Source organism: Alnus glutinosa, chromosome 10 (assembly GCF_958979055.1).
Source record: "Alnus glutinosa chromosome 10, dhAlnGlut1.1, whole genome shotgun sequence".
NCBI classification, from domain to species: Eukaryota; Viridiplantae; Streptophyta; class Magnoliopsida; order Fagales; family Betulaceae; genus Alnus; species Alnus glutinosa.
In genome coordinates this window covers 19,186,259-19,199,660 of record NC_084895.1, presented here as the reverse complement: position 1 = coordinate 19,199,660, position 13,402 = coordinate 19,186,259, and the positions used below count along the sequence as shown (strand labels likewise).

The 13,402-nt window shown below is 35.7% G+C and overlaps 1 protein-coding gene across 5 annotated transcripts in view; it reads left to right on the top strand.

Annotated features, from left to right (window-relative positions):
• The window catches only part of LOC133879348 (MADS-box transcription factor 14-like), an 89,509-nt gene that overhangs the window by 56,921 nt on the left and 19,186 nt on the right, over positions 1-13,402 (top strand). For 3 of the 5 annotated variants that reach the window (XM_062317871.1, XM_062317870.1, XM_062317869.1), the window contains one exon: positions 2,634-2,905. The exons of 1 other annotated variant lie outside the window; for it this stretch is intronic. In XM_062317871.1, coding sequence (XP_062173855.1) covers positions 2,634-2,672 — 39 coding nt within the window. In that variant the 3' untranslated portion in view covers positions 2,673-2,905. Of the gene's footprint in view, positions 1-254; positions 323-2,633; positions 2,906-13,402 lie in introns of those variants that run through there. One more of the 5 variants, XR_009902053.1, reaches the window with a different exon arrangement.

The following is a 13,402-nucleotide window of genomic DNA, read 5'->3' as shown; positions in this document are numbered from 1 at the left end:
AAAAAAAAAAAAAAAAAAAAAAAAAATTTACCTCTACATCATAATACTAATATATGTTTCTCATTTAACAATTAGTTATAGTGATTTCCTTGTTTTTGCTTGATTTTTCGGTGGTGATCTTTGATATGGTTAAATAATTTCTTTGTTTGGGTATTGGAAGTTTTCTTTTGGTTGAATAGCAAATTTTATTTGGACTAGGAGGTTGTTTTTTGGTTATAGACCGCTTAAGGGTCTCTTTTTTTTTTTTTTTTTAGGTTCCACAGATTTGATTGAACCTCAGAAGATTGCTTTCTTTGTGGAGCAAATATTCTTATTTATAAAGGTGGGGTTCTTTGTTCTTATTTTGAATATATGGTGGTATTTGAGCAGATTATCAATTTGGAGGTGGGTGATGTGTCGGTGTTGTGATATGATACAATCTTCATAAGGTTTGCAAAGGTGAAAAATGGGGGAGCATCCAAGCAGCCTGCAAAGCCAACCAGGACCGCTAGTTAGTTACATAGGATTAACCCACCATCTAGCATGAGTCCTGTCTTGACTTTTGTCTTTTTCAGTCTTTGCTTTGTCTGCTTTTTCAGTGTTTGCTTTTTGCCTAGTCTTTTCTTTGCCTTTTAGGAAAATCATATGACTAGTACGTAACTTTATTGAGTTTTGATTTGCTTAAAATTGGAAAGACATATGTGAAGAAAATCATAGTAATAAACAATGTACGAGTGATTCGATGTTAAACACCTATATCCATTATTATTATAGAACCATATCATATATTCTAACACAATCGTAATCGGCTGAGTGTGTGGTTGTTAGAGACCTAGTATAAGTGGTATATTTTGAAGTCTTTCCAAGGATGTTTTACTTGGTATCTTTATTGTGGTCTCTTGAACCCGGATTCTTAATGCTTTTTGAGTTTGAGGTTTTGCTCTTGGCGAAAAGATATGTTGATTGATATCAAAAGCTAGTTGGTGTTCTCTGTTTGGTTACTCTGAAAGTGTGGGAAAACATTTTGAATCATTGGCTTTTGACTTTTTTCAAGAGCTGAGGCAGCCAGCCTCCCTTGAAATTTGGATGATATAAAATTTTGCTCTGTTTTGTTGATAAGGGTTTCACCGTAAGAGCACTAGCAGCAGCTTCCCTAAATCTCGTTTCCTTTTCTACATGCAGGGAAAACTCTTAAAAAATCACTTGAATTTGTTGTTTCCTAAAATAAGGAAACATCAAGGAAACCAAAAGTTGTACCCTACGTCTAGGGAAGCAAAAGTGGTTCCCTTAGCATTATTTTAATATAAAAAATTATCTCTTTCCTCTCTCATTCATCTAACATTTATTTGAAACAATATTTAAATGATTTCTCTTCCATTTTTCTTTCTCTTAGTATTTAATTTAAATAATATTTAAATGATAAGGGAAGCTATTATGATGTGCATTAAAATAGGGAAGCAAAAGTGGTTTAATTCCTTAAATCAAGGAAAAGTTTAAAGGAAGCTGCTGCTAGTGCTCTAAGGCATATGAGATTGTGAAGGCCTTCTCTAATACAAAATCTCTAACCATCTCTTCTAGTGTACTTGGGTGATCCTAGTGACACACTAAATTTAGAATTTTTCTTTCAACCCTGCAATTTGTGGAACCAAATAGAGGGTGAATGTGTTGGTTTCTTTCAATATGTTTCTAGCTTCGATGATGCATTATTGGATGAACATTTTAACCTGGACAATTAAACAAATGACATTGTTACTTGGTCTAGGAACTATTAATTGGACAATAGACATTTTTACCTGAATAGACCACTATCCGGACAAAGGACATCTTTACCTGAACATGGACAAGGGGCATTTTTACCTTGGACTTGGACAACACTATTCAGAGAAAAGGACCATTTTACCATTATGATATAAAGACAATTTGGACATGACAATTATTTTTGTGGGACAAATAAACATATGTAAATAAAACTTTAGGCCATTATCATGATTTATGAAAATGTTCATTCCAAGTTATGCACAAAAGATTATGAGCTCAATTATGTTATGTTTATGAAAGGGCATGTGCATCATGTTTTAATAAGTTAACCCCGGGCACCGTTATGATATGATGATGTTTATGATTTATGGATAGCATAGTGCACCACACCAAATGACATTTATGCGAAGGTGTGGGCTATTAGCCAGGTGACCTTCTCTTGAGTGTACACTCATGGTGACGGTCTTCTGCTCAGTCATGGTCCATTGATCAGGGAAGATTCCCACTGTAGGCAGCTCTTTTGTGGCCATAGGATGGAGCTCATGAGATCCTTAAGGACATGTCAACTTGTGCTGCTCAGAGTTTTAGAAATGTGGAAATGATCCAAAGGGTAAATATGTTCCATAAGAAAATAATATTCATGAAAAATGGAAGGAAAGCTTTGATTGATTTACAGGCCTTAATTGATTTGCAAGTCGCAGATTTGAAGTTTATGCTTCAAGTTGATTACATTTCATTTTTTGCATATTTCAAAGTAATCATTCTCATCATCTATTATGACTATTAATACAAAATTTCTTTCAGTAAATGTTTTCAATATATGATTTATCTCATGTTTTGTGTTTAATTATTGAGTTGTGAAGCTCACCCCTTTCACCTGTAAACTTTGTTTACAGACACTGTTAAGTTTGGCCTCTACATCATCATCTGTTTAGCTGGACCGAGGATCGAGATGGCGATGATGTAGCGCCCCGAATTTTAATACAAGCCGTAAGTGGGATTATCCGAATTCCCACATGATGCTACTACATAATTGTAACACTCGCAGCAGAAATATCATGTATAAAATTTTTCTTTTTATTTTTTGATGCTACAATCTCATCATAAGTGAACTAGTGCATCTAATTTAAACTTTACATTATATAATTACTTAGACAATGCCATTACATTAACATTGTCAACATCTATGCTAAGTTTCCAAAAATTGTCGCATGCAGTAGACCAAAATAATAAAAATTGGCTACAGTAATTCAGCCTCCTCTGAAAATGGAGGCTTCATGTCAGTCTTAGGAACTTCGGTTCAAACACGTGTACGAGTCTTCATCCTCTTCTTCCAAAGTTGCATGTGTATAATTACCAAAATTTAATATGATGTGTGAGTCTATGACTCAACAAGTTTAAGCATGCTGACCATTTTATAACTTGCGCTCTATTTTTTTGTCTTTGAAAAATATCTCGAACTGTTGTTTACCGAACAATTATTTATGCAGGGTTTTCACAAGAGGTTAATAAACTTTTAGTTAAACAAATCACAAAGTAGAGAAGTCAATAAATAATTCATATTTTCCTTTACATTCTTTTTACTATACATGTATACGACTCCGAGCATCCCATAACATGGAGCAGTAAAATAATTCATAAAATGATAATGGAAGCCACAGTTTAAATCATAAACAATACATAATATCTCATACGTATAAACTTTTTCATTATAACAAACATTTCTTTTTGCATATGGAAGTGTAATTATACTCCCACTTGCTAGAGTTTATTAAGCATATTACCCCTCCTCTTTGGGTTTGCTATTTTCTCCCTCCTAAAACTTCGAGGTGTTAACTTTATGACCACACTTAACCGTTGGGTTGTTAGGCAACTTATTTCTTCATTCCTAACATTTGGGTATTAAGTGTATAATCTCCAATTAACTGTCGGGCTTTCACATGCATTCATAACAGAACGTCATTCTTTTCATCACATTACCCTTTTCGCAAATCACATTTTCCTTCCAAAACTCGACCTCTTTTCATAAATCATTTTTATTTGAAAACATATTTTCATTTAACACATGTAAAACATCTCAAAATATACTCATATGTATATTCAAATAATATGGCTCAATGAAATCATATATATCACGCTTTTGTAAAATAACTTTTTTTTTTCTAAGTAAGAGAAATTTTATTTAAAAAAAAGTAAGGCGCCCCTAAGTACACATGGAGTATACAAAGGAACACCTATAGCCAACCCACAAAGGAAACCAACAAGCCCAAAAGAGCTAAATCCCCAAACCCAAAAGGAACACCCCAAGAAGCAACCCACAAAACAACCCAACTAAACCCAAAACTCGAAATCAAGACACCACAAGACCCACAAAGGCTCTTTTGGTGAGCTATCATCCCGTCCAGGATAGCCAAAAACCCAAAACCCGAAATAATGTAGGGTTAGTAAGTTTATACTTACAACTTGGGCTTAATCTTTTGATCTATTCCTTTTGAGTACAGACTCCATACTTTCTCTACATTTCAATATATCTATATTTAGACTTCTTCAAGCTTTTCTAAAACCCTAAGGGTCTAAGATCTTTGGTAATTCATTTTTCATCTTTTCATCATAAAGGCTTTAATCTTTCTTACCATGAGTAGTCCTAGTTGAATGGACTTTACCCATACATCAATCGGAGCTCTCTGTGGCTCCACCGATCAAAAGGTCTTCGACCAGATTTTGATCGAAGCTCTTAGACCTAATTCTGTCTTATAGCCCGGTCGAACGAATATCGACCAAAGCTCTCTGGAATTCGAATAGTGACCAAAGCTCTCTGGAATTCGAATAATGACATGCAGACTCATGCATATCAACGTTTATACTTCATTCTTTTCTTAACAAAATTTGGTCATGTTTACAAAATGCATGCAAGCTTTTTTTAAAGTAGTTTGTATGAAAATAACTCTAAAACCCTATTTATAATAATCTCAAAATAATAATACTATCACTTACGTGGTTATCACAATATCACCAATATACCTATGGTATAACTATACATATATAATATATAACATTCCACGAGCATCATAACAATGCTTTGATGACTGTAACATATCACTTGCAAAAAAATGACATTTCATTGTATATTTCTATACAAGCATTACAATTGTGCATCAAATAACTTTAACTAAATGGAAAACTAGAGTTCAGTTATTATAGCTCAGAAACTCTGCTTCACTGAATATTTCAAACTTCTACACCGAGAATCTACTTCCGCAGGGCTTTGCTACTCAAGAACCCTTCCCTTACACTCAAAAAACTTAAATCAAAGAGAAAAGACTAAGCATCGTGTTCTAACCCCAACACAAGCAAGCAATGAATAATTATCACAACAAAATTATTGAAACAATAAACATAATGACATAATAACCTTAACAAAAATATTTTGCTTATAAAGTGAAAATCCTTTAAGCACCCCAAAGGTAAAACTACTCAGGGGTAGCCAAACTCAGAAAATAACTATATTAAAGAAGATTCAAAATATAGACATAGACACTTACAACCTTGTGTAACGATAAGACTGCGTACGAACAACAAGCTCCCTACTTGCCTCAGCTCTAGCTATCCGCTAGCCAATCTTCTATGACCGCCTCTCCATACCAACCCTCCAATAGACTTCTTAACGATAAAAGGTTGTGTATGATGTGGTTTGAAGGAAACATGTTCCAAGTGAGAGAAAGATTCAAGCTTTTTAGGAATCCTCACTTGGGTTAACAATGGTGAAGGAAGTAAAACTTCTAGAGAGATTCCAGGCTCCAACAATGGCTATTTCTTCCACACCATGCAAAGGGACGTCCTTTCTCTTTTATAGGCAAAATAGATAAGATACTTTGAAGAGGAGAAAGTTTGCATTTTTAAGTTCAGAATCCGCAATAGCGTCAAGACATCACACTTATGCCAGGACGTTAACTAGGGTTTCATTGTTAACCCTCTAACATTGCTGAAAATGTTAGGACTTGCATTTGACGTCCAAGTGACGAAACATAGTCTTCAATTACGTCAGGACTTGAATCTGACAGAACATTCTATATGCCATTTCGTCAAGACTTGCATCAGACGTCCATCTAAGGTTTTTACAGAAAGGGGACTAGACTCTTAACAATTTTACAAACATACTTTTTGATCACCGAATGAAGCCAATTTCTTTGACCTAAAAAATGATTCTAGAGAGAAGATTTTGTAATGAATTTTAAATTGAACTTCGACCACTATTTATAGGCCAAAAATTTGCATTCGATTAGGCGACATCCCGTTCAAACAGGATATTAATCACTAAGTCCAAATTTCGGTGTCGAATTTTCACTATCGACACGTGCCCGTTCAAATGGAAACCTTTTCTCTACCGTTAAGCAAGTACTCAATCTCTCTCTCTTTACTGTTTGAGAACTAGAACTCTGGAAGATATTTTATAATTTGAAACCTTTTCTTTTCAAAATAACATCTCAATAAGGAAACAATTCATGTAATAGTATAAGATTTTGAACTTTAGAAATAAAATGATTGCAACTATGAGCCATCCAAAGAGTTCGGCCAATGTTGGAATAGTCAACCAGTGAGCAGGGCGGAGAACAAACAAGAGAAGATCAGGTCAGGCAAAAAGGGCATAGTTTGACATTGGCAATTATTTCAAACCAAAGCAGATGAAGATTTTTGAGAAGGAGAGGCCAGCTGAAAAACTACGTGGCAACAAGAAAACTAAAGCTGCCAGAAAACGGATGTGCTAACGCGCAACGGCTTTCTAAAGCTCAATCAGTTGCTTGTTCGCTAGCGCACTACGGCTTTTCAACCTCTGTTTTGCAACTACTCATTCTCTTTCTCCTTACTATTTCTGAACTAGAACTTTGGAAGATATTTTATAATTTGAACATCTCAATAAGGAAACAATTCATGTAATAGTATAAGAAACTTTTCTTTTCAAAATAACATCATAAAAAAAAAGCAATTTACGTATTAGTTTTTTTTTATAGGTAAGAAAAAAAAATAGCATTAAAAAAGTGTAAAGACGCCCCTAAGCGTACAAGGAGTATACAAGGACACCAAAACAAAAGAAAAACAGAAAACAAAGGAAGAACACCAGAAAAAACCCCAAAAGACCAAACAAAAAAAAAATAAACCCCAACCTAACCATAAAAGCCCAAAGCCCCTAAAGAACTTGAGCTACTTTACACAACAAAAGGCAAAGCTGGTTGTTTCCCAATTTGATAAGAAATACAATCAAAAGAACCATTGGACACTGAACCTATTAAACCCGTAGACGCTAAAACTTGTACCCGAGACACAGAGGCATGACCAAGACGCGGATGCCAAAGAGCAAGAGATGGTGGCGACAAAGAGGCAGCAGTAGAGACCCCAGAGATGGAAAGGTGTAAGGATGAAAGCTTAAACAGTCGCCCAGCTCTACACCCAGTTCCAAGTGTTTGGCTTGTCTGAGGATCCTACACATACACACCTTAAGAAAAAAAAACAAGTCTATAACCCAATTCACACAGTTGCCCAACAGATAGAAGATTAAACAACAATTTAGGCACATGGAAAGCATCATGAACAGAAAGAAAAGGTCTGTGTGAATTAAGGAGGTATGTGGTGGAGGGGCAAAGGTGGTAAATGAGGAGGCATAAGGTGTCATGTGATTGCGGCAGGTAGAATCAAAAAGCCAAGGGGAAGATTTACCTGGCAAAATGGAGAGGACAGAGGAAGATGCATTACCAGAACGATAGAGGACCTAGTTGACAATTGCTCAAAGTCGGCTGGAGATAAGGTGAGAGCAAATCCTGGAGACTCGCCAGAGGTAGCAGTTGGAGACACTCTTAGTAGTGGTAACAGCTGCAGCAAATGCATTAGATTTGGCCTTAGGCCAACATTTGTCAATAGTATGCCCACGTCATCGATAATAGTGACAATAATTGTTGTCTCCATTCTTGGAAGGAGGTCCATGACCTGACTTGTCAGAGCGTTCGGGCAAAGAAGATGAAGCACTAGAGAAGTGAGCAACTAATATTGGATGAGTAGGCTGAGTGTGCTGAGAGCGCAAAGTATGCAATCTAGTCTTCTCTTGGACAAGATCACAGACAACCTTGTCCAAAGTGGGAAGAGGAGTGCGATGCAAAAGTTGCCCACGAACAGGCTCAAAATCATCACGCAAAACCATTAGAATCTGATAAAGACGATGTTGATTCCTCCGTCTAGCATACATCTGGGCATCGGTAGGATCCTTCCAAGCAAGATCAGAAAAAGCCAGCTGGTCCTATAAGAATTGTAGAGTTGGTGACTTGATTTATCAAGTCCATACTGGTGGGCGCCCCCTTTATAGCTTTTGTCTTCGCTTTCTAGCACAAGTTTGGCTTGACTTGGAGTAGCTTCTTGGAGAAGCCAGCTTGTTCTAGAAGCTTGTGAAAAGAAAAAAAAAGGGCCTTTTGTTAAAAAAGAGGCAGAAGCCTCATTCGGTCCCTTGGAGTGTAGTGTGCGAGAGAGAAAGAAGAAGAGAGGCTCCAGCAGTGCAGCAGTTCGGCAGCTCCTTGGGAAAGAGATAAGTACCTTTTGTTGTCTCACTATTTCTCTTGGGTGTTAAGAGATAAAGGAACTTAGAGAGGTTTGCTCTTTTGTATTTAGTTCTCTTTTGTTGTGAAGCCGAACCACTTAAATCTTGGTGTCTCTTGAGTTTGTGTTGTGGTTATTTGTTATTCTACTATTTTTCTGCTTCTTTGGTGATCCTGGAATATTAGTTTTGTCACAACAAGAATTGCATGCGAGCAAAAACATTAGTGATAATCTGGTTTGGTTCTTGCTTCAGACGGTAGAGATAAAGAATAAGCTGGTACTCTCGAGAACTATCAACAAAAAAGTAAGCATATCACAAGCACCTTGAGCGTCATCAAAACTGCCAAATAGTGCCGCAATAAAAGGAATGATGGTGTTACGAAGCCACGTAAGAATTTGATGATGTTTGTTGTCCCAATCAATGAGACAAGTGCGGAAAGCGACATCAATTTCGACAGTTACTTTAGTTGGCTTGGGGATATCCCCAGTCACATAAAGCTAGAGCTTGCTGCCTTTGAGAAAACTACGCATAGATGGGACCAAACAGTGTAGTTGGTGCCATCCAATACAACATGATTATGAGTAAGAATCTCGTTTTGTGCCATCTAGAGATGTCAAATGTAGAAATAGACCAGAAATATGAAATCAGAACGAAAAAATAAGGAGGAAACACTTGGTCAACTTTTGAAGTGGTCAAACTCAACGGTCAAGTCAACTATGACAAAATGCTGATTTGGTACTATGGCTGACGTGGCAAGCCTGCTGACATGGCACTAGGGTTGACGTGGCAAGTCTAATGACGCTGCACTAGGGATGACGTGGCACAAGCTCGGACAGAACGCTAGGGCTGACGTGGAGCGGCAGAGGAATATTGTGGACGAGTGGGGTATAAGTGCTGCAGGCTGGCAGAGCGTGGGTGCATGAAGCGAAAATTTGGAAGCGTTGATTGGCGCGTGGCCGCGCGTCAGACTTCCGATGGTGACGTTCTGGATGTCACTGGACAGTTAGGCGGCAGATCTATGTAGTGGAGCTGCAACCTAGTTGATCGGCTAATGGGAGCGGCGCGCGGTGGGACGGCAGAATCTTTAGGCGGCGTGTGGCAGAGCGTGATGACTCCGATGAGGTTGGTCTCGGCGGTTCTTGCACAGTCATCTCCCAAGGTTTCGAGTGGTGTTGTGCAAATATCTACCTAAATAAATAGGCAATTATTTGTACATTTTACGCGCAAGTGCACAAGATCAAAACAATAGTATAACAGGCAAATACGAGATCATTCTTACGAGAATTAGTATAAATTGTATTTAAAGAAAAATTTCTAAAAGAGATGTTAAATGAAGTGAAATGAAATATTGAATTAAAATAACAAAAAGAAAAGGTAGAACTTTATATCCACTGCTAATCATACTCAATTAAGATTCACAATGCCAATGCTACAATTCATAACTTGATATTTAATGTTTGTCAACCTAAGGGTATGACATCTACTCCTTAGGCTATTGATCTCCCTAAGCAACGAATTAGGCATAACATCTACTCTAATTCTTTTCTTTCTTAATGGATTTGGGATGACATCTACTCTAATGTCTTTAAGAAAGCATAAAACTGTGGAGATCGACAAACACATGGAGCTTAGAGCATGGCATCTACTTCCGATTTTTCATGTTGATTAATCCAAGAACCTATGATGGGATTCTTTTATTACTCTATTATGTCCAGGACTGGCCATCCAACTAGACATAAATAACAATTCCATACCACATGCATATGATGATCAAGCATAAACATATGATGAATTCAAGAAAACAGGAAATAATCAAGTTAAGCATTAGTATATGAATTGTAGCAAATGCACCAATTGGAAACCTTAAAGAGACATGATTAGGGCTTCAATCGAGTCCTAACTAAAGTATTAGTTACACATAATTTGGATGAAAATCATCCTCATAAGAAAATAATAAAGGAAAAGAAAAACTAGAGAAAACCTCATTCTTGAGTAGCATTTGATTCTTCCCCAAAGCTTGTGTGTTTTTTCTTCAAAGGTTAGAGACCTATTTATAGGGATTAAAGAAGCTCTAGAAGCCTTAGGAATCTCAAAAAATTCGGAAGTTAGTTTCCTAGTCCAAGTAGGAGATTGAAAATTCAATCCAAGAAGGAAAAAGATTTCAAGTTCGTCCAAATTTGTTGTCTTTTATTGCGTGGCGATTTTGGCATAGTAAACGTCCGAATTAGGAAAAACCTATTTCATTCATATTTCGTACTTTTTGTATTAGCTTTCCAACTCCCCTAATTTCACTGTAATCCGATCCGATACTTGAGAAAAAAATTATGATTAAAATACAGAGATGTGCTCATTCTGGATTCTTTCAAAAAATAATGGATTTTCCCGTCTTCTCTTTTCTTAAATTCAAAATTGATTTGGAGTTGAATCTTTCCAAAAGTGAGTTTGCCGACTTCGTTCTAATCTTAGAATTTGATGGATTTTCTTCCAAAACTTGTAAAATACAAGAAAACACAAAACCAATACAAAACATCAAACTATAACAAAACTAAGAGATTAACATATGTGAATTAATGGGCTTGAATGAGTAACATTCAACACTTATCAAGTGCTATAGTCACTTGCTCGAGACGAGGATTGGAAGAGGAACCAAAGTGGACAGGGTGAGGAGATTTGGTTGAAGCAAAGGCGGTGCCGAAAGAGTTTAGGGAAGATGCTGGAAAAAAATAAATAAATAAAGGTGATTCAGAACTTGTGCTCTTATACCATATTGAAAATAAGGTTGTATATTGAATCACACATAATACTGTACGTGCCTATATATATAGGCTAGCAACACAAATATACACACCAATAACCTATGTGGGACAATGTACATATGTACACATAATATAATCTAACACCTATTTTGTCCGACACAAAAATACAAAAGCAAAACCAAAAAATTTACATCCTAATAAACCAATCATTCAATCATCAACCAAAAATCCAACATTCAAACCCCAGTCAACCAACTTTTACAAAAATAAAGCTTCAAATCTTAGCTAATATTAAACCCAAAAATTAAAATTAATGATACCCATTCAATTATCCTCAATGGTAGAACAAAGAGAATAAGAACATCAAAGGGGGATTCAAACTTATCAAAAAAAAAAAAAAACATCAAAGGGGTTTTCGAGTGGGGAAAATCTGATATGAGAGAGGGAGAGAAATAGGCAATAACAAAAGAGAGAGAAAGACGAGGTAGGGAGTTTTAGATGGGCACTTGAGATATGATTAATTCATTTAAACTATCGATGGCTAAGGTATAAATGAGATGCAACAACAATTATGTCAGTATGCTTTATGATAGCATCAAAAGTCAAGGACACTTAAAGGTGCATTTTTTTGACTAATTTCAAGAGCCTGTTTGAAATTGCGTTAATGAGTTTAAATACTCCTTTTAGTACATAAAAATTTGTGCCAAGTAAAAATGGTTTGGTATAAAAAACTTAAAAATCACTTCTTTTTTTGTTTTGTTTTGTTTTTTTTTTTTTTTTTTTGTTTTTTTTTTTTTTTATATTACTTTTTTGCTTTAAAAAAGCTCAAAACTGCCTTTTAAGAGAAGCTTGAAAATGAGCCTTTTTCTATTAAAAAAATTACAAATAATTCCTTACTATCAATTTCCTTCCAAATCATGACGGATTCTATTAGTGTGTCACGTCAAATCCAATTATATAACACATCTTGGATCTAATATATATGGGTAGTGTACACTTGTTGTTGATTACGATATTGAAAGGCCAAGAAATACATCCATCTCTATCATTAAAAATGATTTTTGCAAAAATCGTGATCTCAAGTAAATTTCATTCTAGAAGATTTTAGTAAGTGAAATTCCGAGAAAGAAATTTTTATAGGGGGAGGATGTGAGCTCATAATTATCCAATAAGAGTATTTAACGATGGGCTTAGAGAATAGATTTTCTAAACCATTTGGACTCAATAAGCTAGAAATAAATTTTCATTTTGGACTTCTATCTCATTAAATTGTTAGAGTTGATTTAAGACCAGGTAGGCCTAAATTTTGAGGAATTTTGGAGCTGACGTCATTATGGTTTTGATTGTAAGAGACTAAAAGGTTGTATTGTCAAAAATTTTCTACAAACCGGTTTGTAGGAAATTTCATACAAACCATATATAAGATTGACATGTGTTTCTTGGCATGTGAGAAACACATGTTTTAATAACATGTGATTTTCACATGCTTAAAGGACACATGTCACTCTTATATGTGGGTTGTAGAAAATTTCCTATAAACTGGTTTGTCGGAAATTTCAATCCTTAAATGAAAGGGACACTTGGATGTTTTGTATTTTTTTTTTTAAAAAAAATTAAGCATGATTTTTTTCTCTCTTTCACGCCCACACACCCCCTCTTCTATTTTAATGTCTCCTTTATCTTACAAACAAAAGAATGAAAATATTTATGATTACACAGATTTGCAATAAGCTCCTTGTGGTATAAAAATATTTTGAGAGCTCCATGTGATATGCAAAAATAACAAACAAGCCCTTACTATCAACTTCCGTCCAAAATCTTGACCGATTCCATTAGTGTGCCACATCAGATCCAATTATCTAATGACACATGTCGCCCAAAACAAAAAAATATATAAATTATGTATAAACTAAAAACTAAATAATTAAAAAAAAAAATCAGTGGAAGGTACCGATTAATTGTCCAACTCAGTAAAACCCTACCGATCAATCGGTGAAAGATACTGATCAATCAGTGGTCAAGCTGATCGTACACTGTGGATTTTTTTTTTTAAAAAAAGGTAGCCAATCTATGGACCTGAAGTAACTAATCAATCAATGCTGTGTGAAGACACTTTAGATGAAATTGAAATCCTAGGTGATAGACAATTTGCAATTTAGATAGGTCCAAAACTTGCAGAAATGGGAAGGGGCTTATTTAAGGCTCTTAATGGAACCTTGGCGACCATTTGGGAACCTCTAGAAACGTGCAAGAGAGAGAGAGAAAGAGTGAAAAGAGAAGAGAGTGAGAAAGAAAAGGGAACTCTTTTCTTGTTCTTTGGGAGTTCAAG